Genomic DNA, 24,172 nt, shown 5'->3' on the forward strand with positions numbered 1-24,172 from the left:
GCTTTTGGCCCGCAGCCTGTACTATTGACCATACACAATCACAGTAGGCGAATCTCTACTCAATTAAGTGGGGTCTCGGCTCCGAGTTTCGGACCTCCCCACGCTTATAGCACGGGGCACAGCTCGGGGTAGGACTTAGTCTGACCCAAAGCTCACACGGCCAAGGACGACGAATAGCGCACCGGAGGCATGATCTATCATGACAACCAACATGAGGGGGGCTAGAACTCAATCTCCAATGAAAAGGGCAAGGCCGCACCGCCGCCAGCACTGCCTCTTGAAGTACTGTGGAGGAGCTGGGCTGCAGCTCAGCGGGTCTTTGCCAACAGCACCCCGCCCAACCTCCAACATGATTACCGCTATAATATCTAGGTACGTGGCCAGCCTCCTGATAGCAGATGGGCTCCATAGTAAATCAGATCTCTGCAGCCTGATTTGCCCTGACATTGCCAACTGTCTGCGCCCTCAACTCCCAAACTTCGTACGCGTCTTCGCTTTGTGTGATTTCTTTTTTTCGTCGCAAGCAAAGGAGTGTTTGTACCACCACTCTCTCGGAAACGAACAATGACCTCTTAAAGGTTCATATCCTCTGCACTATTTCAGTCAAAATGCCAACGATTCCAGATGATGTCCTTAGGCACATCTATACTTTACTCGACTACTCGACTCTTTTGAACTGTCGCTTTCTTAGTCGAGACTCCGCACTTCCAGCCACAGCACTTGCTTTCCGCCATGTTCGACTCGAAACCAGCGGCGACGTCTTGCCCTTCATCAAGATCTCCAAGTCTGAGCACCTGCGCTGCTGGGTGCGCGAAGTCACAGTGGATGCTTCGAGGCCGCCCCAGGCCTGGCAATGCTCGGGCAGTGAGGAGGCACTGCTGCAGCATGGACTCTTCATTTTAACACTTCCTCGATTGCGGCTCTTTTCAAGAATGTTGGTTTTGAACGTCAGGCTCCAACTTGACCTACCCGAACGGTTCCCTCCTCCAGACAATCTCGTACACGAGACATCCGCGCTGCTCCCATATCAAAGCTTGCAGTCCAGGATACTCGATACAATTTTCAAGTGCATAATTGGACGGTGGACCAAACTTGCTCAAAAGAACTGGCAAGATTACTGGCTAGCGTGGTTCGACTCGAGGGCCAGTCTTTTTCAACCAGAAAAGGTACAGAGGCATCGCTTGGTTGACGTCTTGGAGCCAATGTCGTTCCCGGATCAGTCAATTCCTCTCACGACACTGACATTATCGAATTTACCTGATATTGTCGAAGTCGATCTCCATTCGTCACAAATATTTCAAGATTTCCTCAATAGCCAGACTTTAACAGCACTCAAGATTCTCGTCGCCGTTCGCGAAGAGGACAGGCTAGCCGTCGAGCCCTTCTTACAGCCAGAGAAATTTGACTTGTTCGAGAATTTTCCGTCTACGTGGCTTGCACCTCCACTCGCATCAAATCTCACCAACTTGTCCCTCTACTGCCACGGGTATTTCGGATGGGCACCAAAGTTAGACCTTCGCAGGGTTATGGCTGGCCATACACATAGTTGCGCCTTTCCGAATCTCAGAGTTCTGGCCCTTGGCAGGTATGTACTGAGCCACGAATGGCAAATCACGTGGATCGCCTCGCTGGGGGCAGAGAACGGGCATGGCGGGCTCCAAGAGCTCTACCTCGACGACTGTCCCATTATATGGCGAGGGCGCACGCGGGGACCAATGGACGAGACCATTGACACGCTCGGCAGTCTGAAGCTGGATAATCACGGGTACCCCATCAGAGGAATGTTGACCGGGGAAAGCTCCTTGGATAATATTTGGGACATGGCTACCAAGGACTTCGGCCTTCGTTGGAGTACTGTACTGGGCAGATGGGCGCGAGAGATGCAGTTCCTCAGAGCTTTCAGAATGGGAAGTGGAGACTGGAGTGGAGAGAATGCTGACTTGGTGGCCATGGCGAGAACCAAGGATCTCAATGTGGACATCAACCGCACGACAACAACATACAAGGCTTGGAAGCGCCGCAGCTACGACACCGTGCACCTGAACTACGACAAGCCGTCCTTGCATGAATGCCTCCAGCTAAATCGGGGCCCACCCGAGGATGCTACCTCCCTGCTCCGACACGGCGTGGGTATGAAAATGCTGAGAGAGTGCGTGCTACAGTATGTTCATTTTGACATAGGACTGGGTCCTGAACCGTGGATGGAGCGTGACTTCAAGCGCGAAATGATGAACGAGTACGAGGATGGGTTGGATCGCTACGAAGCGACCAGAAGAAGTGACGAGAATAGCTTAGAAGAGCTTCTCGTAGCCATTAGGTCCCGAGCACGAAGAGGCAGCAAATTTTGATAACGAAATCATACTTGTTTCATAAAGACGACGACGATCTGCGTGTGACTTGTGCCAAGTCCTGACTCAAATCATTCAGTCAGTCCAGGTTTTCAACGTCTCTGTCAATGTCTTTCCCTCCCAGAGCGGCGTCGCATCCCCCTTCTTGGCCAGCCCAACACGATTGTGCCATACAACTTTCATACCCGCGTCAGTTGCACCCTGTACATCGCCCGCACTGCCGGCGACAAACAGAACGTCGCCGGCCCCGACATCCATCTCTGCCAGAATAGATTCATACGCCACTCTGTGCGGCTTATAAAAACCGCTATCCTCTGCCGTCATGGCGGCATCGAATCGAAATCCTCTGCCAGTATGCTGCTCCACGTTGTGAATTGCAGCAAGTCCCAATTCGCGGGAGCAGTTTGTCACTACTCCGATTCTGAACCCCTTATATCTGAGCCGGGCAAGAACTTCAGGCACCTCAGGCCAGAGCTCCAGCTGACTCCACCTCCGTAATAGTTCATCGGGTGCAGACTGTGGCAGGTGGACGTCAGCTGCCGCATCTCGTACTAGATTCTCGTAAGAAGTAGTAGTTGTGTACGCTCCAGCACCAAAAGTGAGGTCCAAGTACCGCCCTCGCCAGGCCCGACTCTTTTCTGTACCCTCCAGAGGGGTCGACTTTGCCCATGTGTCCCACGAGTTGAGCAGCGCGGTGAGGAGATCAAAGATGATCGCGCGGGGGCGCCACTGGTTGTTGATATCCGTCATCATGAAATAACTTGGCAGGACTAATTAAAGTAGATGATCATTAGGGTTGATCCGTGAAGTCGATCGCGCTCGAAAGTCAATGAAGCCAATCCGCGAGGCACATGGGATTGAATATGGGTTGGTAGTTATTTCTATGCAAGATTGAATATACTACATGAGAGATGTACATTGCGCCCTATGCAGTCCGATGCCGGCTCCCTCGGACCAAAGGGCATTTTGTTTATGTACTTTTGTCTGACTACCGGCTGCAATTAATCAGCTCACTATAAATTTTATTAGACTCTGTCAAAGTCGGTTTCGGTGATCATTCGCTCTCTCACTGGACCTCGACTTGCTTTCTACATCGTATTCCAGTCGCGGATTCTTCTAATGTTTTCAAAAGTGGTAGGTACAAATGATCCCTATCCCAAAGGGATAAAATGAGAATACAAGAAATTCCAGGGCATGAATGCAAGGCTCGAATATATATCAAGACCTGGTTAATCTGACCTCCGTCGTCACTAGGATCTGCCCGCCATATGATGAGTGACTTGCCTCCATACTATGTTTCGAGGGACTGCTGGAAGCCCCAACTTCTCCTTGTGAATAGCCCTTAGACGAGGATTGGCCAGACCGGGGCGAGGACAGCGAATAAGTTGAGTTCAAGTTCCTCCCATTCACATGAAAGGAGCTTCGGGCACTTCCTTGCCTGGTGAGTTCGATAGTGTCTTCATCATGCCTGCCGATGGAATGACCGTTGTGACTGGTACCCCTTTTGCTGCTCGCCAAGGACTTTGAGTATTGACCTGACCGCCCCTTGGAACTCGACCCCCGGGAGAAGCTCCCCAGGGCGTACTTGACAGCTCTCTTGGCCCATGTTGGCGTATAATGTGATACCAGAGGTCTAAGGTGTGGTAGACAGCCTGTGATTATGTAGACGCTCGTTTCGATGATTGACCATCCCACTAGATCAACGGAGGCCCAGGTGCGGTCGTCAAACGCAGCCGTGTCGAAGAATACCGTAGCTCGCACAATAGAGGAGACAATTCCACTGCAAAAGTCAGCCCTCCGCTCGCAAAGTAGTGTGAAACAGTCTGAACTATCCAAGTTCACGGCTTGATACTTACAAACTGGCAACAGCAAAAATGCCAATCAACGCGAGTCTCTTGATGAGTGGCATTTCAAGATGCCAGATCGTGCGCAGTGGCAGCACCATGATGGCCACATCCAGGATTAACCCTGGGATAGCTTGAGCGTGGAAGAACGTCTGTATCTCAAAGCAGGATCCGCCAGGAATTGTTCTGTCCCACCAAAATTGAATGGGTCTGCACTGAAAACAAGCAGCTACCACAAGCGACACCGAGGTCATTACCGTCAGAGCAAGGATGGATAACGCAGTGTTCCTCATTCGCCCCGTCCAGTTGAATATTCGTAGATATAAGCAAAGAATGCTGAGCTTGGGCAGTGCAACTGATGTGAAGTAAATGATTTCGAAGGCAAAAATGCATTGTGCCCATCCCACCAGCGCTTCTGGCATCTCTTCCTCGAGCCAAAGCACATGTCGCCCCACGCCTCCGACTCTTGTCATCACTGCAATATCAAGTTATGTTGGCTGCGCTCTGGAGAAAGACATGGCAACAGGGAAATGTTTCGTGGTTCGCAGAAGAAGAAAAGAAAAGGGGGGGTGGGGGGGTTGACTGACCAATGCCCAGAGCGCACATGCCCATGTTCACGATATATGCTGATAATAAAAAAGCATCATCGGAGAAGAACCCGGCGCCTTGGAAGCGTTTGGTGTAAAATCGAAGAATCAGGATTATGGTCGTCAGTATCATAAAGATGATGGATATTAGAACTAGTTGATAACTTCGGTTCTCTCCTGAATCGGTGGACAACAGCCCGTCGTCCATCGTGGCTCGATTGAACACCAGCAGGTAATGTGAAGCTGTGTCTTGGGAACACTTTATGTTTTGCTGTAGGCAACTGACCAATAGTCGTGTTCGTGCTCCAAATGCAGCTGATCTGGCCGGTCATTGACGGAGAAGGTTGGAAAAAAAAGTCGAAGCGTCTAAAACAGTAGCTTCTCAACGCATGCATGTTAAAGTCACAAAAGAATCCAAGAAATGGGTCAGAGAAATATATCGAAATGCAGCTTCTCAGACCCCTTATTAACAAAGTCGGGATATACATGTACTAAGCTGGCGCGAGATTCAGCCCAGTCGTTGAAACAGGACCATTTGGCGTCTTTTTTTTCATGCATTATGCGGAATTCGAGTCTCGAGCAAGTTGACTAGGGAGTTCCTTGTTTCCCCGTTAGTCCGGCATGGGGGCTGCCTAACTCTATTTCCATCGTCTGATACGATTTTAGTAGCCTGACTCTGAGTGACACCCTTCAATCTTTTTTTTCTCATGAGTTCCTATGTCCCTTTCATCTTCCCGCGACCGCTCATTGCTGTTTTATTCCTCTGAAAAATCTCCAATCCAAACTGTGGACAATCCGTCTGCGAGCCTTTCCAACACGCCTTGCCTGGTTGTATATCCTCCCCCTTTCCCCTCCTCCAAGGCAAGGTCATATGCCGTCTTGCCTTGTAACTGGATTGATCATTGACTCAGGACGAGCGGAGGGTATCGGATAACAATCCCATATCCTTGCGAGCATGGGAATATTTGTGGCTCTATGAAAGGGCCCGTGCAGAAGGAAAGGCAGACAAGAAAAGTGTTCGCCAAGTCTCTTGAGGATGCGATTCGTCTCAAGAAAGTGCGAATTAATATCAATGATTCAAGACCCTACCTAGTGCTAACGGTAGTGGATGTGTCAGTGACACCGAAAGCTGCTATAGGTATAAGCTGCGTGTATGCCGCCTGTCAAGCCTGACTCGCAAAGCTTCCCGAGAGAGTCCCACACAGCCTTCGACGACTGGATGGTGATTCGTATTTACGTTGACGCCCTATTGGCTAGATGCTGGGCTCCGCAAGACAAGACGTAGCAAGCATACTACCACGGTTCCGAAATTGAAATGAGTTAACGGAGCCGGATTACATAATTAGCGCGGACGATACCTCGGGATGTCAATGTGTTGGATGGACAGTCGTGGCCACCAGCAATGCACCTGGGTGGGCCTCGCACGCCATACAGGCCCTCAGGGAGGGTGGTGACGCAATTCATTACTATATATCGTACTAGGGCCGAAGCTCTCAGAGTCGATATATCTGTTCAGTGATAAAGGGATTTGAATTTGTCATCAGCGGGAATCTCTGGTGTCCTGAAGCATATATATGTTCAAAGTCCAACCCCTCAATTCTTTACCCTATTACAGCTGAAGGACACCCTCTCCGTACGCCCAGGCAGGCGCATTGTACAAAAGCACATCAAGATGAAGGAAGCTATTGTTGCACCAGGTAAGCAATCCGACCAGAATTTGGGAGCAGTATTTAGATTGTATGCAAGTGCTTAACGAAGCGCCAGGTCCCAAGGTGTCTTTGGTGGACTCCCCTATTCCTCAGCCAAACGATGACCAAGTCCTTATTCAAGTCGTGGTGAGCGGATCAAATCCGAAAGACTGGAAATTACCGGAGTGGTTTGGAACGAATGATAATCCGGGTGATGACATCGCTGGCATCGTCCATCAAGTCGGGAAAAATGTCTCCGAGTTCAAGCCAGGTGATAGAGTTTTCGCATTTCACGAAATGGTGAGCTTGACCTTACCTTTTTCAAGTTCCGTTCTTGTTCATGATTCAAGAACAGCAGAGGTCTGGTCCGAATATCAATAACGGACCCTGGACGCACTCCGGCCAATGAATTATGCTCTTTAACAACAATACTTTGAAGCGCTGACTTATTGATTGATAGCGCACACCTGGCGGAAGTTATGCCGAGTATGCTGTAGCCTGGCAGCACACAACAGCTCATATACCCGCGAACACGAGCTTCGAAGAGGCGGCAGCAGTTCCGCTCGCCGCTCTCACTGCCGCAGTAGGTCTGTACCGGCACTTGCAGCTTCCACAGCCCTGGACGCCTGCTACTGATACCACCCCCTTGGTCATCAACGGCGCAGCATCCGCAGTTGGGATTTATGTGGTTCAGTTGGCGGCACGAGCGAGTATTCATCCACTCATATGTGTGGCGGGCAAGTCAACGGCGCATGTTGAGTCGTTCATCGATCGGTCCAAGGGAGATGTAGTCATTGACTACCGCGAGGGCGATGACGCTGTGGTTGAGGGTATCAAGAAGGCGGCACAGGGCCAGAAGCTCCTTCATGCTTATGATGCCGTGTCAGAGAATGGGAGCCATATCAACCTCGGCAAAGCCCTGTCTCCAGGTGCCACTATCACGACAGTCCTTCCCACTAAAGACGACGATGTTTCCAGTAACGTTCGCATCAGTCGAACCTCGGTCGGATCGGTGCATCAGGACGACAAAGACTTGGGCTATGTCTACATGCGTTTTTTCGCGAAGGGCCTGCAGGACGGATGGTTCAAAGCACAACCCCAAGAGATCGTGCCGGGGGGTCTTGAAGGAGTCCAGAAAGCCTTGGAAAACCTGAAGGCGGGCAAGGCTAATGCTGTGAAGTATGTTTTCAGGATTGCTGACACAAAGTAAACATGTAAGGACTTCTCAAAAGGTCTTCTGCACGTGGATGGAATTTCTCTGTCCACCGCGAATCCGGAAATTGTTTTACAGAGGACATTAGGAACCGAGGACCTTTCCTGAAAGTCTGCATTGTGTTATTTTCGCGGTCTATCGACGTTTGTCTTGTGAGGTCCCTATTTTCTGCAATATTGTATCTGTTTCATCTTGTTCACAAGCTAGTGAAATAGATTCCAAACCAAGACTGTGATAAATACAAATGAATTAAAGCATCACACCCGCTCGAATATTAGATATTTTCATGACTGACGAGAATTGTGCTTGGGGGAGAGGGCGACCACCGGACCAGGAGCTCGTCGGACAAGTCATCAGGTATTGCTGCTTGTTCAGTGCGATCAGAACGCGAACACGATGTGTCGCGACATACATAAATAAGTAGACTCGCCTTTGTAATAATGAAAACTCCTTGATTTATGATCGTTTATATCTGGCTCCATCGTGAGGTATACTCTTGGCATTTAGCGCCCCCCGAAATTCAATAACGCATTACCCTCAGTGAAGGTCGGGACAAAAGCTTAGTAGAGACCGACCAAGATATCACCTCTCACCCGCGCAGATAGGTGCACTTCAGCCTCCAAATCAAGCTTGATTCCAACAGTCAGAGCAGCAGCTTTCAAGTTTCCCTCCTCATCCACAGGTCCTCTCAGAAGGTTTCCTGTCTCAAATGTTAGCACGCTTTATATCAAGCCCAACTTCTTACTTTCGGAAGATCTTACCAACTGGGCCGTTACCCTTGCCCGAAAGTCCTGGCAAAGGCAAGCCATTCCCCGACTGAGCAGTCAGTTTCGTGTTACCATTGCCAACAGCAAAGTCAAAGCCTCTGTTTCCCATGCCAGCGTTGGTCATGGCGGCAGTCTTCTGGGCATCACTGGTTCATTGTCAATTTCAGGGCCCGTCAAAAACGCTCAGAACGGGCAAGCTTACGGGCTGCTGGCTGCGGAAGACATTTCGTGAGGAACGGTTGTGACGGATTGGGAAATTTGTGCAGAGCTTTTGCTGGGTTCTTTATGCTGAGCCGGCTGAGGACTCGTGACAGTGTTGTAAGCCGGGGGAGAAGGATCCTTTGGTGTTGATGAGGACGGAGATGACTTCTTGCTATCGTCTTGCGAAACAGAAGCTTGATTCTGGCTTATTGGTACAACCGTGGTCGGTCTGTACGCAGGAGGAGGAGTGGATGTTCGTGTTGGTGAGTCCTTTGGCTCAGACTTATCGTCGATCCTGCCGTCTTCTTCCAATTGATGGGGCAAAAGTGATCGCGAGGGACGTTTTGTGTCGGAAGCCACACTGACTGAGCGGCGTCTGGACTCTGGGCTTGATGAAGATGGCGTAAAAGACGTCTGTGTTCTGGAAACTCTGACAGGAAGTCTGAGTTTACGGGAGGGAGAGGCGGAAGGGTCTGAAGTTGTTGGCGATGCAGAGAGGACGGGGGAAATGTTGGAGGTTGAAGACCAAGAGAAACGATTAGATGCGCGTCTTGAAAGTCTGTCGTAGCCCGTTTGAGTGGGTTGGGTCTGAGATATTAGACTGGACCTTCTTGGAGTTGTAGTGTTGTTGTCCGCCGGCGGAGAATGTAATTGCGCTGTTTGAAGAGGTGCTAGAGTTGTTGCCATTTTCGCTTTGGCATCAACTGTCCTTTATGTTCCATCCCATGGCTGCATTTAACACCAGATCTTCTCCCGTATCACCCTGCAGAGAAAGGTCCATGTCTCGGCTGTATCATTGTACGCGCTGATCACGAATACACTCAGGGTCCTAGTTTAGCCCGAGGCTGAAACAATTTCCTCTTGCAGTGTGCCTGATCGATCCAGACATCGAACGGTTCAGGCCTGTTCGTTACAGAGATCAAGCGACTGTCGCATTCATCTTGCCACCAGCTAGACCCTTAGAGATTGTGGGGGTGAATTGATGTGACAAGGTCCTTCAGGTACGCGTCGGCGAGCATTTCTAGATTCTAGGCCCCTCAACCCGCAGTGGCAAATGATTGAGATCAGATGTTGTTTATCGCCCTTGCATGGATTCTGTGACAATAACGACAACAAAGAGGCGACGTGCGCTTTTTGGATCGTACGTTGCTTGTTGGGGGTTGTGGTTCTCTTCGAGACGAGTTTCGGGTAGCGTTTCATTCTGACCCACTCTTTTCAGTCTGTGCCACCCGATGTCGAAGTTGCCGTGTTAGATATTCAGGTGGGTAAATTTTTTTTTTTTTTTTTTGGTTTGTTTATGTACTGTCACTGTTAGAGACGTCCGAGGAAGAATTCAATAATTTGAAGAAGCAAGAAAAATCAGAAAAACATGGTTCTCACTGTCCTTATCGCATTTGGTGCCGTCACGGGCGCGTCTGAAGGGCTTAAGGCCTCACAGTCTAAGGCCCGCAGAGAGGAACACAGAAGCCGGAAGAATAACCTCGTTGTGCATGTTCCAAAATCATCAGAACACAGCCAGGTTCTCGAAAGCCGACATGTGGTATTGTCGGGAGACAAGGTATGTAGGATACTGAGCTACGGGAGGGAGAAAAACACAGAATCCAGCCCTAGAGTCTATCTATTTTATCACAAAGAATCTGACAATGAATAATAGCTGTACATTGACACGGGCCTTGATAATAATGCCCCTTTTGGACATCCATTCGAAGGATATTACCTCGCGTATCCTGGAACGAACCATGCCGGGCTGGTGTCAAGCATCACAGACGAAGCACCGATCATGAATTGGATCTATATGGATGCTCTGACCTACGAGATCAAGTTTGGCACACGACAATATTCTGAAGGACATCTTACAGGGCCATTCGACTGCACAAGGCAAGATCGAAGATTAACATTGGCAGGGTACGAAGGGTTTGTAGCTGTCAAGGAAGGAAACTTCTGGGCGCTATATTTCGATTGGGACGGAGATCGTTTGGAAGGCAAAGTGGGACAAGGAGTCACAGTTGTCGATGTGGATTTGATACGAAAAGAGCTTCGGGAGCGGAAGCCTCCTCGACAACCACAGCAGGAGCAACCTGAAGCAGAGAAGCAGGCAACCTAAATGATCTGAGCGTGGTTAGTCCAAGAGGACCGCAAAGTAGACTCATCACGAACAAATGGGGACAGAGGCATGTTTCGGCGAATATTTAATCATACAGCCTGGTAAAGTCGACGTCTGTTATTAGGTCTGGGAGGCCTCCAGGCTATTGAGGTGACAGTGAGTCAACGAAGTCACAGGAAAAAGGCCGCCTACGTACACGGCTGTTAAAGCTTATAACGGGAACGGCAAGGCCTTAAAGTGCTGAATAAATAAAAATAAAAGAGATAGAGAGAGAGAGAGAGAGAGAGAAGATCAAGTCAGTGGTCGCCCAACTACCTTCTGGCTCGTCCAGCTTCCCCTCCTTATTGTGCCCCCTAGAGCCTGCGTCCGTATTCCTCCTTGAACTCATTGCCCCTCCAGCTACTGTCCTTGCCACCATGGTCTGGTGCGTACACCAAGCCGCGGCACCTGAGGGCCTGTCATGGCCGAACGCGCCACTATCACAGGAGCAGACAAAGCCCAAATTTCTTATCCTGGTAACTTGTTTATCTCAAGTCTCTCCACCCGAGACACTCCTAAATTCTCTTTTTATCCAGCTGCTCTTCGTCTCAGTTACGGACGTCCGTACTGAATCTGGATCATCGGCAACCCCACTGCCGCCGTCACGAATAGTGTCGAGCTGACCTGGAACCTGCGGCACATCGATTCTACGAACCCTAAATCATGACGGGATCAAGTCCCCGTGCGGTGAAATTTCTCTGCGGTACCGCGTGGGCGCTGTCGGCGCCATAGTTGATAGGTTAAGAGTACTGCCTCTATTTGCGTGTAAGTCGACAGCTGAGACATAAAATTACCTCTAGCCTCTCCTTGGCTGTTGATTTCGAAATCGTACTGTTTTAAGGGCCGAACTAATTGTCTCATACTCTACAAGTGATTAGGAAGTCTAATCCAAACAGAGCACAGGGCGCACAGAAACACGCGCTTTACGTACGAGTGGACAAACACAATGACACCTTGGGGTTTGCATGCTACTAAATAAGAGTTCCTCGCTGTTGTCGGAAGAAACTATTTCCCAATTCTGTCACTCTTTCCGTACTCAACGCTCCAAAAAGTCTTACACTAGTGGAACTTTCTAAATATTGGGATCGAGTATCGTCTGATATCTTGATAGGTCTGCTGCAGTCCCTGCAGACAGAGCCTAACCAGCCGGTGGTTCTAGACCATCTCGGTGACCTTTCCTATAGAGATAAGCCTATGTCGCTCTTTATTATAGAAGATGCCTTGGACACTGTCAGATTGGCAACGATCTGAACGATTATTTGGTGGTACTGTGCCGGAATGTGGGAATAATAGCTGCGCTTTCCCTCCCGACAAAGCAAAGTACTCGGAAAACGCTTCCTGATAGTCCGTGAAGTCGTCCTAGTTGATTCCCTTGTACTAGCCCTTATCTTGATAATTCGCGCTCTCCTAGATCTGCTGAGCGGTCGTGGCGCCCATCCGCTGCTGTGGATTTGGATGCTACCCAATTGGCGATGCCATTCCAGACTTTCCTGTCCTGGTCCATAAAGACCTGAGGGAAGAATTCAGTTTGTATTACCTGGTTCGCCTATGTATATAATCAAGAGGTTCTTGGAATAGACTTCCCACTCCACAGAGTTGAATCTGACTTTCCGAGCTTTCTACAAGCTCCAAAATACAGCCATTTTCTCCCCAACACAAGAATAGAGACTTGAATTTGGCGGAAAGTCCTGTTGTCCTCATGCCTGGTCGCTTATTTTCTTGGTTATCGTTACCATTACCTGTCACTTTGCACAACAGAATCATCACAAAAAGCCAATGCACTCCTTGAGATTGCCAAAAATGCAAGATTCAGTGCGCATGCCGATCGATGTCTTGGAGTGGTGCTACAGTGCTAGGCTTCAGATCGACAAGTCACACGACACAGCGAATGCTGGTTTTCTTCACAATGCTATGGATGCAAAGTCTGAAGCCGTATGAAATATACTGCTCGCTCTCGGCTTCGGCCTCAACGCATTCCATAGTGAGCCGGCACGTGACACTTTGATAGGCGCGGTGTACGAAGGTAATGTGAGTATGGTTTCGTTCCTTTTAAAGGCTGTATCGAAGCCTAATGCGGCATCGGGAATGTTGAATGAGGATCGGGAGCTGGGCATGTGTTCGCTGGTTGAGAACGACCCTTCTCGTGCTATGGAGATACTACGTCTCTTGCTGAAGCACGGATGGACCCTCCACGATACGCGAACACATCTTGCCGCCGCTAAGCTAGGAAACATGGACAAGTTACGGCTAGTGGTAGAGCATGGAGTCGGTCTTGAGATGGTCGGGCCGTGAAATTATAGCTTTTTTTGAGGACGGGGGAAAATGGGGCATGGGATTGTATCGGGCAGCTTATGAGGACAGAAACAGGCGGTGTCCTATTTGCTCGAGAGAAGGGCGAACTCGGACTATAAACATGACAGCGGCCGTTCGTGCTTATAGCCTGCTGAGCAAGGAGGAAATGGGAAAATAATTGAAACGATAAAGCAGAAAGGTGTTGCTAAGTAGATACACGCAATTGATTAAACAACGGAATTTTGCAACTTTTTAATATGCAACCGCAAACCGGCTATAGAAAACGAAATTGCGGTACATGGCTTGCTTCACTGAGCTAAGAAGATTATGAGCCGATGAATTTTTATAAGACCGAAAACCGGCGAAGGGACATGATGCTCAACTTTAGAGTTGGACAGTTGTTCACGCATGTGTCTGGTAGATCCCTTTCCAAGCCTTACGATCTACCTCTTATTCTTAATTACTATACTCAGAGATGATTCTGTGACAAGCCCTCGCCCAAGACCCGGCTTGCAACCCATTCTAACGCGGAACACTCCTTGGCTTGCAGACTTCATGATTTCTGTGTTGGTCTGAAATATCTTCTCAAACCGCGTATCCGAGCTTTGTAAGGGCAGAACGACAATAACTGTCAAAACATCTGTGCTTATCAGGAGCATGTTCGTTGCGGATATCCAAAGTTTCAAGAAGTGTCGTAAGCGCTATGCAAGAGAAGACAGATCAGGATCGATTCGGCTCATGTCTGCCATGATTTCGACCCAGAGTCTATCACTAAAGTCTTGACCAATAGCCTCATCAAGCCAAGCGCAAGCCTTACTGTACACAGAAATCAGTTTAGTCACTTCCAAATGATGTTTTTCAGTACATAGATAGGTCTTTAGAAGAAGAAAACGAAGAAGGAAAAAAAATAAAAAATTATAGTAACTGTGGTTGAACAGAGAACTTACTCATCGACCTGATTATGTTGCAAAAACTTCCCATGCGTTTTCTGGTTGGCTACTGCAGCGGCGTAAACAAACGTCCTGGCTCCTCCGTCCACGTCTCTGCCCTTGAACCTGCGCGTCATGCCTATAACCAGGCCTAGCCAACTAGGAAGGCTTTTGTCGATGCCAGTTGGCTTGAGGAAACCGGGACAGAACGAATTGATGATGACTTCCGACGGCGACACTGCCGCTGCCAAGCGGCGGACCAGGAGATTTGCAACAAACTTGTTGTCGGAGTAGCGGGTCATGTAGTCGAAGTTGAGCTCATCATCCAGGTGAGCCAGCACCGAACTACCAGCAGGAATGGGTCTCTTGGCGAAAGAATGTGTTGCTGAGGTCCCTGAGCTCACCCAGCTGATATGTGTCGGCTGATTGCGCAGTCTGGCAGTGCGTCTAAGAAGTGGCAGAAGGGACAAGGAGATCAGAAGATGTGTGTAGCAATGCACTGTTGCGACCAGAAATCAGCGATGGCAGGACCCAACTTGATTGGATTTGAACCGAGGGATGATTTTTGATCATTTGCACGGCAGGATTAAACGGGCTAGCCTTACCTTGAAAAGTCCGCTCATGGCCACTCATGCTCTTGTGGTATTTCAAGTCCACTATGCCGGCGTTGTTCACCAGTACATCTAGCTCCTTAACTTCTGACTTGACCCTTTGGCAGAATCGCTCCCCAGATTTGTAGTCGTCCAGGTCGAGCTCAAAAGCCTCTACCACCGCCTCGGGGTTAACCTCCTTGACAGCGGGATCTGCCATGAGGGCAGACACGGCATCATGCCCGCGAGCAGGAGAGCGGACAGCAAGAATCAAGCGAGAAGCACCAAGGACTAGAAACTCTCTTGTGGCCCTGAAACCTACGCCTGAGTTACCGCCCGTGATGATTATTGTTTTCCCCGACAAGTCAATGTCAGGCGGTGTCGGGGGTATGGTCGGCTGCCCCATTGTAAAAGCAACCACGAGGTGATCACAATGCTTTTTGACTGGTTGAGAGTGAGATGAGTGCGGATGTACATCCCTTCTCAAAGTTTCTGGACCACATCGAGATGCGCTGCCTTTTATGTAAAAGACTGCGATTTGGTATTTGCTACATTAATATCAAGGCCAATGCGACAGAAGCTGAGGTACAAATCGACGCTCATCTCGGCCGAGAACGCAGGTGTGGAACCAGAATTACTGTCCCTCGCAGAAGAAGAAGATAGAAAAAAAGCCGAAAAGGCTGTCTCCAGATGCATGGCAGGTAACACCATCTTTGGTGATACTCTCTCTCGCCCGATATTCCCCACATCGTGGCAATATTGGTAATCATCCTCTCGGCCGAGAAGAGGGCTAGGGAGACGCCTTAGAATCCACCCCCGCCCCCCCTTATTTTTTTTTGTTGAAACCCCCGCCCCTCCCCCCAAAATAAACACTCAAAACCCCATAGCAGTTCTCACCGGGCTTCTAGCCTGACAGCGTGAGTTCATATCCGGGTATTAGATCCCAAAGCCCTTCCCCCTGCTCTTCCCCCTGCTTTCGCCATTGATCGTTTCTGTGCGAGGGCCAGTGAGTCACTGGCCCAGGGCCGTGCACGGCCCCAGCCAGCCAACAGCCAGACCTGTTGATAGCCTCAGATAGCTGGCCTCGTGGCGTTTCTCTTCCTTTCTCTTTTCTCTTCAGCGTACTGCAATGCAATCTTTTTGCCCTCACACAGTTTCTCTTCCCTGAGATTGGTGTCCATGGAAGAAGGCAGTGCTCTTCTCGTACGACCGATTTCTGGTACCAGCGCAGGCGAGAAGCTTTTCAGCAGTCATCACTGTATGCATTCGTTCCTCAGGCAGATCAATGTGGCGTTCATCGATCTGACACAGTAGTCGTCCTGGTTCGCATCTCGTTATACCGCTGTCTAAAATCGTTCCAGATATCCAGGCTACCACAAAACTGTAATTTCGCACTTCCGTCAGGCTCAAGAAAGATATCAAACATCTCTTCGAGCAAATAACTCGCCTGCTGAAATTCAGGGCATCTAGGGTTCTGCTCCAAGTGACAAAGTAGAAGCAAGCATGCCTGCAGAGGCTGGGTTCTGTTCGGCATGCACCAGCGGTAAGGCCAAAACGCCGGAAGGCTGGCAAGACGATGATAATTAGTCACAAAAGACATACAGTGCTGGATCAGAGCAAAGCTGAAGTTATTCATGTGACAGATTAGCCACTATTCATTTGCGAAAAGCCTCTGGGTCACGCCACATACCTCTCGAATATCTCGGTGAGTTCGTTATCGTGGGGATGTTTTGTACCGGCGAAGCACAAGGAGAACTGCATCGCGACATAGTCCTTAATCAGACTGAGGCAAATGCGAGCATACGCATTGAAAATCGTTTCCTCGAGGGGGCTGTCGTTGTGCACAAGATCCTGCCGGGGATCGCGGGGTACTAGCAGCTGGCTTGAGATCTGCCCATCCTCAGGCAAGCCACGAACTCTGAGCCTGGTGGCTCGCACGTCCAAGATGTCGCATAGGGACCTGATCCTGGCCGCAATATCTCGCAAGTCCTTTTTGGTCGGGGGTTGTGGGCCGTAGCACCTCTTCATGATCACTCTGAAGAGACTGAATGCTTCGAAACGACTGACGTTCAACATCGACGATGACGCAGTGTTTTCAGTCTTGGCTTGTAATTCGGTTCTTGCAGTCTCTATCTCAGCGTCACTGATATCAAGCGGAATTCGCGTGTCGTAAAAGTCGCCGTTGCTGGACGTGGAGTTACCAGCAGAGACAGCAGCGAACCCCTCCAGATACAAGACATGATACCAGAGACGTCGACAAATTTCAGCCTCTACCTTGCCCCTTGACATGATTACCTCCTCCCGGTGGAGTCCTAGAGCTCTGGCTGCCAGGAAGGACTGCGATACGAGCGCCCTCGTATCGAGAAGCTCATCCACCTCGACATCACACTCATGAACGAGCAAGGAGGCCGCGAGGCCTTCCAACGTTGGTAAATCTGATTGTCGGGAGATAGAGTACGTCTCCTTAAACATAGACTTGAACCAAGCTGCTGACACGGACGAGACAGACCCAGACAGGCTGGCCTCGGACGAATCTTGAAAGCATGTCTTCGCTGCAGCTCCACAGAACAACACTGCCCACAGGAGACAGAAGAAGGCTGCCTCCTCCATGGCTTGTTGCGGTTGAGGCACGTGCCAATTTCTATGGTCTCTTCCCCAGAAGGCCTCATAGTCCCTCATTAAGGTCGGGACATGGACGATGCAGACTATCGGCCTTACTGCGTAGAGGAAAGACTGCAGCAGCTCGTCGCAGGCCGACCGAGGCGGGAGCTTTTCCAAGAGACCACAGAGCTTGGACCATCGTGTCTCGTCGAAAGTCGACTGAACCCTCCGTTGTTCGGACTGCTGTAGCAGTTTATCATCCATCATCTGCTCGTAGGCTAGTCAGTCATCGGCTTTCTCGGCAGACATGAAAGGCGGCCTAGGAAGAAGCGTGGGATCACTGAGCTGTGCAAAGTTATGACTCAGCGGCTCACACCCGTGCTTAAATCCGCGTCTACATTGGCTGTCTTTGTGTCATTCCTTTTAATTTTGCTGTGCTGTGAAGGCTAGGGAAACCGAGGTCTTACCCTATTGCCGGCCAGTGCCCAAAAGGGACCGCTCAGCTGACGTAGAGGCAGCCTCTGGTGAGTATTATCACATTTGCTTGTATCTGCCGCGATTTCCCCGTGCTTCTCGCGCACACTAGGTTGTACTGCTGGGGGCGTGGGGCCGGGCTCGCATGATGACTTCAAGACTGCAGATATGCTAGAACCTTCAGCATATGCCACTGGCAAAGAGTCTGCACGAACGCCTGCCTCTGGGTCAAAAAATAACAGACTGTCTTCGACTTGGAAATTGTCAAGGTCGTTTGTGGCGGACAAGTAAGGGAGGTCCAGCTCAAGACCCGGTTGCCATGCCGTGGTGTGGTTCTCCAGTGGCAGTAGGGAAATAGGTGATAATGATGGCATCAGAGACTGTTCATCCGGGCGCGAAGAATCCCACCAGTGCTCCTGGCCTTCGGACGCCACAATAGTCTTCCTTATCAGTGATTGTTCTCGCCTGCGGGTGGAGGCACCCTGCGACGAAGGGTCAGGTTCGTAGGAGCACTGGACGTTAACCTTCCCGCATTGAGAACATGCAGGCTTCTGCCTGTCACACCTGACCTATGCCATTCCCTCGTTAATCAGTATTGAAGAAGTCGTTGCCTTCCCATTCAACCACACATACGACTCACCTTTCTTTGCCTACACCGCCCGCAGGTGGTGGACGGTCGAGTGCGGGTGATACGACCTTGGGGGGGCATGTCTTCAGGACAGGTTGGTGGATTAGTACTCTGTTGCGCAAAAGAGATCCCGTCTTCTCCTTCCCTATGTGTCTGCGAGTGCAATTTATGAGGTTGTTGCGTGCCAGTGTGAACGCTCTCGGTAAGACGGATGACAAATCCCAAACTTGAGGCCGAGTTACTTACTGTATCGTCGCTGACCCTGAGCTTTGACCACCCTAAACGCTTACCTGTGGACCCTGGTTAGTCAGTCTACTTCCCACCCACTATTGTTACCGACGGAGGAATGCTGCAGTGGAAAGGCGCCAGAGGCTAGCACGTGGCTAGGTCCACGGTAATCAGTTTTCAAAGGTGCATTTCACTGCTTTCTCGACGGATTGCCAATAAAGGGGACTCTTTAGCAGCTCCCTTCCTATTTTCCATCTTCGTATACAGCAGTATTGAAACCCCTCTTGTCAAGTTGCCCGTACTTACTGTGGGGTATTATCCTTGAACTATGCATGCTTTCATCGAATTACTTATATTTGTATATAATACTTCAACCTCTTCTTTGTTTACTCCAAGCACGGATTTAATATGCGGCCGCTGGTTGTCGTCTCAATAGGCGACGACTTGAGGCAGAAGATGCTTGCATCGCTGGTAACCTGAGTTTCCAATATACGCGACCGAGCCAAGAGATAACACTAGGTTGCAGGTTCCTAATATAAGATGCACAATAGTATTCATATGTATATTTCGAAAAAGCGCTTAGTTATAGCACTACGCTCAATACTATCGAAACCTCGCAATATTTACAATGTAATATAATACATCTTCTGTCACCAAATGTCCTCAAATCGGCCCTCTGCACTTACATTTACATGCGAGTTGAGCGATTTCTGAACGACCGCGGAACCCGAGCAGAGCGCTTTGTGCTGGAGCTATCCATCTCGGCCACAGACTCGGCATAGTCAGAAGTCCCATTGTCCGGGTCGGCATCGGTAGCAGTGCAAGTAGGCTCATCGCCGGCGTTGCCCAGATCACCGTTAACAGCGTAGTAATGATACTTGTACTCGGCAGCGGTTGCCAGAACCATAGTTTGTGCTGACTCCTCAGTCCAACCCATGATACTGCATGAAAGTGTCAGTTATAATCAAGTCGAATCGTTTCCCATTAGCAGGGGGCCTGATCAGGAGGATAGCTTACAAGTCGCCATGGCTTGAGTATGCATTGCCGCTTGCCAGCTGGAAGGGTGCAGTCCCGCTCCACCCATCAGGCAGAGCATCGCGCAAGTCGTACCGGATAGAGAAGCGCAGCTGGGGCATGCTGTTGTAACCCTCGGGGCACCAGTTGGTAGTACCGTAGCTTGAGCTCTTATACTCGGTCTCGAGGGTGTCGACGTTGACGCACTGAGGGAAGTACAGGAGCGTCTGCAGGAATGTGCTACACGTAGAGCTGGGGAAGCCGTTCTCGTCTGCGTCGATGTCATCGTCCTCGCAGAACCACTGAACCTGAGCGTCGGCTGGCGATTCGTCGGCCGTTGTGGCGGTGGCAGAGCCGGCGACCATCTTCAGGTTCTGCGGGATGGGGACTTCGGCTTCCGTCTCGCCCAGATTGTAGTAGGCCGAGAAACGGAAGAGGGGAACGTAGTCGTAAGTTGCCCCATCATCAACGGTGTATACGAGAGAAGGAACCCCTAGGTGAAGTTCGTTAGAAGCAAACTAGATAGGCGAGGTACCTGGAGTAATGAGTCTTACAGTAAGCAGACAAATCATTTGGGTTGTCTGTTGTTCCACAGCCGGCCTGCAATTCAGCGCTTGAATTGGTGGTGGCTGTAACCCCATCGGAACCGAAGAAGCTGTGCATGTGCGAGACTCCGTATTCTCCGGGAAACTTGATCGGGTCGATGTTCTTGTACATGAAAGGATCATAGTAAACGTTGGCTTGAGTGTAGGCGTGGGCTACTCGGGCAGCCACACTGCCGACTAGAGCGGCATGAAGAGTAAAGTAAGGCATCCTGTGCTCTGAACGAATGGAAGGGGTTGAAAGAGAGAAGAAAACGGGCCTCAGGAGGTGAAGAGAAAGTCAACAGTAAACGGAACAAAACGAATGAACGAATGACAACGCTTAACAAACACAGAGAATCTTTTGAGGCGCTACAAGTCATATACATATAGCAAGCAGACACACTCGTATTCTCCACGAGGTATTTTTCTGGGTATAAACTAAGGCACGGTCAACACTATAGCAATCTCAATATCGAGTATTAAGGCTTGACATGAGCTCTTGGCAAAGTTTCGATGTGTCCCACTATCTTGCCTCAGATAGGAAATAAAGCCGTTGTCATCCTAGCAAATGTTTACTGTGTATTAAGAGCAAAACAAAATAGTGGAGAACTATTACTTTAGCCAATGTCCACCATCCGAAAGGGTGAAACAAATCCTCTTGAACCCCCCTCCCTAATCTGTTTCTAAAAGCAACTTGACAGGCGCTACTCTCTTGGAGCTCTCACAACCGAACGGCATCGCCGTTCTGCTTTTCAAGTTTTTAAATCTCAACTTTGCGCACGTTAATTTTAAGCTTAAGCATGATTGAATTTTCGGATGAAGGGCTACAAAGCCAACACGCAGATACCGTTTCTACATTTAGTGGAGTGACCAACGTATACCTATTCAGACGATCTAGGCCACTATACCTGTCTCCTCTATTGTTATAACATCCCAAGAACTTTATGATGCACTCTTTCTGGGGTGGGGTTCCGGAGTCCGTGGCGGGGCAGTCACATCTTTAATTGTGCTAGTCTTAGGAAGCAAAGTTCGCCGCAGCCTAATCATTCTCCCATGCATTGACTGGACCCGACACCGACGCATAGCTTTTGAGCCTCTACGCGATATATGCTATAGAGAAAGGGGCTGGCATAAGAAATCCAGTAAAATCATTGGGTAAGTTAGAACGCGTCAGACAGACGAAGAAACAGGATTACAAAAGGCATGTAGTGAAGAACAATGAGAAGAGAAGCATAGGGGCGAGCTAGAGTAACGAAAGCGGATTGGATGGCCTGGATACTCCGGCTAATTGATTCAATTACTACTGAAAATCTGTTCTTCCAAGGCTAACTTGAGCTTTGCAAAAAAGTAAATATACCGGTCTCAACAAGCCGACGTCAACATATTACTCCTTTTGCTACGCCTCTCAAGACTGCGTCCCGGGGGTAAGTAGCCCATTACCCGAAAGCGAAATAGTCCGATTTCCTAACCAAGCATTGAGCAGCGCACTTGAATTATAGTACAAAGTGTACCCGTTGCTAACAATGTTGGCCAGGGACTCATCCGCGTCCGTAAGGTTCTGGATGTATGACGTGGCCGTCAAGGTCCAATTGCTCGATGAGCTCAGCGCGACATCCACATATGATGTGCCATACCCCGAATAAGTGGCCCCAGACCAGGTGCTGTATTCAGTTAGGTTCCACGAGATGTATGACTCGTTGTATGGGATCAGGTCGCCGACAAGGGATGACTCGGACACGGTGATGTATACTTCGGCGGGAGATAAGTCTGTGTTGTCGGTGTATGAAGCGTAATAATCAAAGTCCTGCGTGACCTGTGAGTAGTTGGCGACTACTAGAACGCCGCTCCGGGTGTCGAGCTGCGTGTTGCGCAGATCAACGTCGGCGATGACGTTGCCAAACCAAAGTCCAGGCATGTTGGATCCGTTGGCTGCGATTCGACTGTCTGCAACACTGATGCTCGCGCCGGCCTCTCGGATCGAACTGCTGAAGATGACCATGCCACCTAACAGCCCCGCGGTGGCATCACAGTTCACCAGGGAGACGTTCTGCTTCCCATCCATAAAGACGACCGGACCCTGCTCGCTGACCGACACCACATTATCGGCGAAGATCTCGCCTAGAGCGTAGTAGGTGGCGGAACCGATACCTTGGGCATGCGCGACGCTGTCGCGGACATGGATAATGCCCTTAGGCGAGTCACCCGAAAATGAGGAGCTGCGATGCCCGCCCGAGAAGTGGGCCAGATTAGCGCCGTAGATGGTCCCGTTGCCGCTAGCATAAAGACCGTGGGAGACGGGACCGGATGAGTATAGCCACGCATCCGTCACGTTGACGATAGTGTCAGAGCCGTAGCTATAGATGTTGGCCGCGCCATTGTGTACCGTTATGTTGAGGTGGTTGAAATCCACAGTCGAAGCGTTAGCCTTATCACCGAGTACAATACGACGTTAGCATTTTCAAAGGTAGAGACAGGATGTTGGGTTTGACGGGGAATGTCGAGGAAGCAGGCATGAAATAAAGAGACCTTACCACGTTGATCGCAGCGTTGAAGCCCCAGAAACTAGCATCGTCCAGGTTTGAAGAATAGCCAAACTTGATAACATCGACATGAGACAGGGCGAGATCAGCTCCATCGGTCACGAGGATAACGCTTGTGTCATTTGCGTCCACGGTGAAACTTTCATGAGAGATAGAAGTGCTATTGTCATCGAAGACATACTTGGCGACGACTATTCAGATATCAGTATGTGAATGTGAAGAGGAAACAATGCTGGCGGAGAGAAGTTGTAGAATATTAAAACTATGAAAAATGTAGAGGGCAATGAAGGGGGCCCTCAGGTGGCAGGGGAGTGCGCTTCAGATGTCGGCCTTACTGTTGCTTGGCTGAACACTGGGGAAAGGAACATTGTAGTCAGGGACAATAGCGTTGTCTGCAGCCCAGTCGCTTGGAGGAATAACGTCGGAAGGGTCCCCGACGGAGACTAAGGCGATAACGCCTCTGGCGGTAAGCAGGCCTACCAGTGTCTGAAGAGATCTTTTGTGCACCATTTTGCTGTCTGAGACTAGTAAAGGCACTGAGAAAATGGAAAATAAAGAAGTAGATGAGCTTTACTTATTCATCAGAAAGGGGGTGGGAATACAACATGGTATGACACTCTACCACGTATAAAGCCAGAGTCTTTCCACTCAGCAAGCGTGGAAATCCAAAGGTATTTATATTAGCATTACACATTGCCCTTGTACCTGATCCCAGGCGAATATATGTCTATAGCGATCATTCAATGAAATTATGGCTTGGCTTGCATGAGCTCTCCCTTGCATCCGCAATATTTGCCGACGATGAGATCGACATGGTTTAGCATTTTGGTTCATCAACATCGCAGTAGCATCTTGATCGTGCTACATTGTCTGCTATGCTTCTATTGGGAGTTTGCGCAGCACTTACGACAGCTTATTAAAATGAGGCGAAGAGCAGTCTGTAGCTTTCCTTGGAGCATTATACAAATCAAACAGATGTTCAGAAATTTGCGGACGACTAATAGAAATGGTGCCCGCTAGAGACGATCTAATTAAACTATCCCCGGACTACCCCGCCTCCACATTCCGAAGTCCTCCACATCCCGAAACCTAAACCATACTTCCTGAATCCTGAGAAAAGGCTCGTTCCGTTGGTGGAGCAGATACAGGGAATAGCTCCCCCATGTCCAAAATAAAGCTAATCGATGAAAGGGAAAAAAGACTATATATCATTCTAGGATCGGTATATAGACATCATGCCTTAATACTGAGGTTGAAAATCTAAAACAAAACCTAGAGGAAAGAATCAATGTTGCAGTACTAGAAGGGGGAAAGGTGAAGTTCAAATTTGTCTGCCGCCAAGACAGCTCACATTTCGCTTCGAATAAGAAAAATCAGGAATTGTGTCAACAGCAACTTTTGTTTGCACATTTTCGCAATGCCGAGAACAAACTAAACAAAGATAAAAACATCATCCTTGTTGAAGGAATACGTGTTGCTCAGATCTATGAACAACGATTCA

The 24,172-nt window shown here is 49.5% G+C and overlaps 11 protein-coding genes across 11 annotated transcripts; 4 read left to right on the top strand and 7 right to left on the bottom strand.

Annotated features, from left to right (window-relative positions):
- Nucleotides 1–169: 169 nt before the first annotated feature.
- On the top strand, nt 170–2,130 carry M406DRAFT_105757 (uncharacterized protein; the record flags this gene model as incomplete). The annotated part of the gene is made up of 2 exons (XM_040915165.1): nt 170–372; nt 604–2,130. A coding segment is annotated over exon 2 (1,521 nt), but the record flags the coding sequence as incomplete, so codon positions are not given.
- Nucleotides 2,131–2,494: 364 nt separating this feature from the next.
- Nucleotides 2,495–3,151, bottom strand: M406DRAFT_354847 (HAD-like protein; the record flags this gene model as incomplete). Its single annotated transcript, XM_040923006.1, has 2 exons — nt 2,932–3,151; nt 2,495–2,864 (listed from the first exon to the last, which is right to left on the bottom strand). Coding segments are annotated over exons 1-2 (456 nt in total), but the record flags the coding sequence as incomplete, so codon positions are not given.
- Nucleotides 3,152–3,956: 805 nt separating this feature from the next.
- M406DRAFT_24719 (uncharacterized protein) lies at nt 3,957–4,954 on the bottom strand (the record flags this gene model as incomplete). The annotated part of the gene is made up of 3 exons (XM_040916454.1): nt 3,957–4,128; nt 4,205–4,667; nt 4,780–4,954. Coding segments are annotated over 3 exons (810 nt in total), but the record flags the coding sequence as incomplete, so codon positions are not given.
- Nucleotides 4,955–6,403: 1,449 nt separating this feature from the next.
- M406DRAFT_286329 (GroES-like protein) lies at nt 6,404–7,677 on the top strand (the record flags this gene model as incomplete). Its single annotated transcript, XM_040918669.1, has 3 exons — nt 6,404–6,476; nt 6,544–6,767; nt 6,928–7,677. The coding sequence occupies exons 1-3, from the start codon at nt 6,452–6,454 to the stop codon at nt 7,675–7,677; spliced, it is 999 nt and encodes a 332-aa protein (XP_040782364.1). The 5' UTR covers nt 6,404–6,451.
- Nucleotides 7,678–8,108: 431 nt separating this feature from the next.
- On the bottom strand, nt 8,109–8,923 carry M406DRAFT_354850 (uncharacterized protein). Its single transcript, XM_040923007.1, has 3 exons — nt 8,650–8,923; nt 8,442–8,593; nt 8,109–8,380 (listed from the first exon to the last, which is right to left on the bottom strand). Exons 1-3 carry the CDS (start codon nt 8,670–8,672, stop codon nt 8,241–8,243), a joined length of 315 nt encoding a protein of 104 aa, XP_040782365.1. The 5' UTR covers nt 8,673–8,923; the 3' UTR covers nt 8,109–8,240.
- Nucleotides 8,924–10,017: 1,094 nt separating this feature from the next.
- M406DRAFT_248090 (uncharacterized protein) lies at nt 10,018–10,752 on the top strand (the record flags this gene model as incomplete). Its single annotated transcript, XM_040916506.1, has 2 exons — nt 10,018–10,206; nt 10,303–10,752. The coding sequence occupies 2 exons, from the start codon at nt 10,018–10,020 to the stop codon at nt 10,750–10,752; spliced, it is 639 nt and encodes a 212-aa protein (XP_040782366.1).
- A 1,839-nt stretch (nt 10,753–12,591) lies between these two features.
- M406DRAFT_67710 (uncharacterized protein) lies at nt 12,592–13,083 on the top strand (the record flags this gene model as incomplete). Its single annotated transcript, XM_040925085.1, has 2 exons — nt 12,592–12,723; nt 12,847–13,083. The coding sequence occupies 2 exons, from the start codon at nt 12,592–12,594 to the stop codon at nt 13,081–13,083; spliced, it is 369 nt and encodes a 122-aa protein (XP_040782367.1).
- A 701-nt stretch (nt 13,084–13,784) lies between these two features.
- M406DRAFT_244856 (putative short-chain dehydrogenase) lies at nt 13,785–15,008 on the bottom strand (the record flags this gene model as incomplete). The annotated part of the gene is made up of 3 exons (XM_040916285.1): nt 13,785–13,899; nt 14,031–14,511; nt 14,618–15,008. 3 exons carry the CDS (start codon nt 15,006–15,008, stop codon nt 13,785–13,787), a joined length of 987 nt encoding a protein of 328 aa, XP_040782368.1.
- Nucleotides 15,009–15,748: 740 nt separating this feature from the next.
- Nucleotides 15,749–18,867, bottom strand: M406DRAFT_67712 (uncharacterized protein; the record flags this gene model as incomplete). Its single annotated transcript, XM_040925086.1, has 7 exons — nt 15,749–15,948; nt 16,205–16,224; nt 16,293–17,446; nt 17,671–18,246; nt 18,318–18,458; nt 18,552–18,595; nt 18,840–18,867. The coding sequence occupies 7 exons, from the start codon at nt 18,865–18,867 to the stop codon at nt 15,749–15,751; spliced, it is 2,163 nt and encodes a 720-aa protein (XP_040782369.1).
- A 354-nt stretch (nt 18,868–19,221) lies between these two features.
- On the bottom strand, nt 19,222–20,360 carry M406DRAFT_67713 (uncharacterized protein; the record flags this gene model as incomplete). Its single annotated transcript, XM_040925087.1, has 3 exons — nt 19,222–19,474; nt 19,551–20,040; nt 20,102–20,360. The coding sequence occupies 3 exons, from the start codon at nt 20,358–20,360 to the stop codon at nt 19,222–19,224; spliced, it is 1,002 nt and encodes a 333-aa protein (XP_040782370.1).
- Nucleotides 20,361–21,536: 1,176 nt separating this feature from the next.
- Nucleotides 21,537–23,181, bottom strand: M406DRAFT_35990 (uncharacterized protein; the record flags this gene model as incomplete). The annotated part of the gene is made up of 3 exons (XM_040923986.1): nt 21,537–22,556; nt 22,663–22,862; nt 23,007–23,181. The coding sequence occupies 3 exons, from the start codon at nt 23,179–23,181 to the stop codon at nt 21,537–21,539; spliced, it is 1,395 nt and encodes a 464-aa protein (XP_040782371.1).
- Nucleotides 23,182–24,172: the final 991 nt, after the last annotated feature.

Source organism: Cryphonectria parasitica (assembly GCF_011745365.1).
Source record: "Cryphonectria parasitica EP155 unplaced genomic scaffold M406scaffold_1, whole genome shotgun sequence".
NCBI lineage: Eukaryota > Fungi > Ascomycota > Sordariomycetes > Diaporthales > Cryphonectriaceae > Cryphonectria > Cryphonectria parasitica.

What these genes read in the sequence shown, in the direction of transcription:
- M406DRAFT_354850 (XM_040923007.1), bottom strand. Translation starts at nt 8,672, where the DNA reads ATGTCTTCCGCAGCCAGCAGCCC. An exon ending in TCTTCCGCAGCCAGCAGCCC is followed by an intron (nt 8,594 to 8,649) that starts GTAAGCTTGCCC and finishes ACAATGAACCAG; the next exon opens with TGATGCCCAGAAGACTGCCG. An exon ending in CAAGGGTAACGGCCCAGTTG is followed by an intron (nt 8,381 to 8,441) that starts GTAAGATCTTCC and finishes CATTTGAGACAG; the next exon opens with GAAACCTTCTGAGAGGACCT.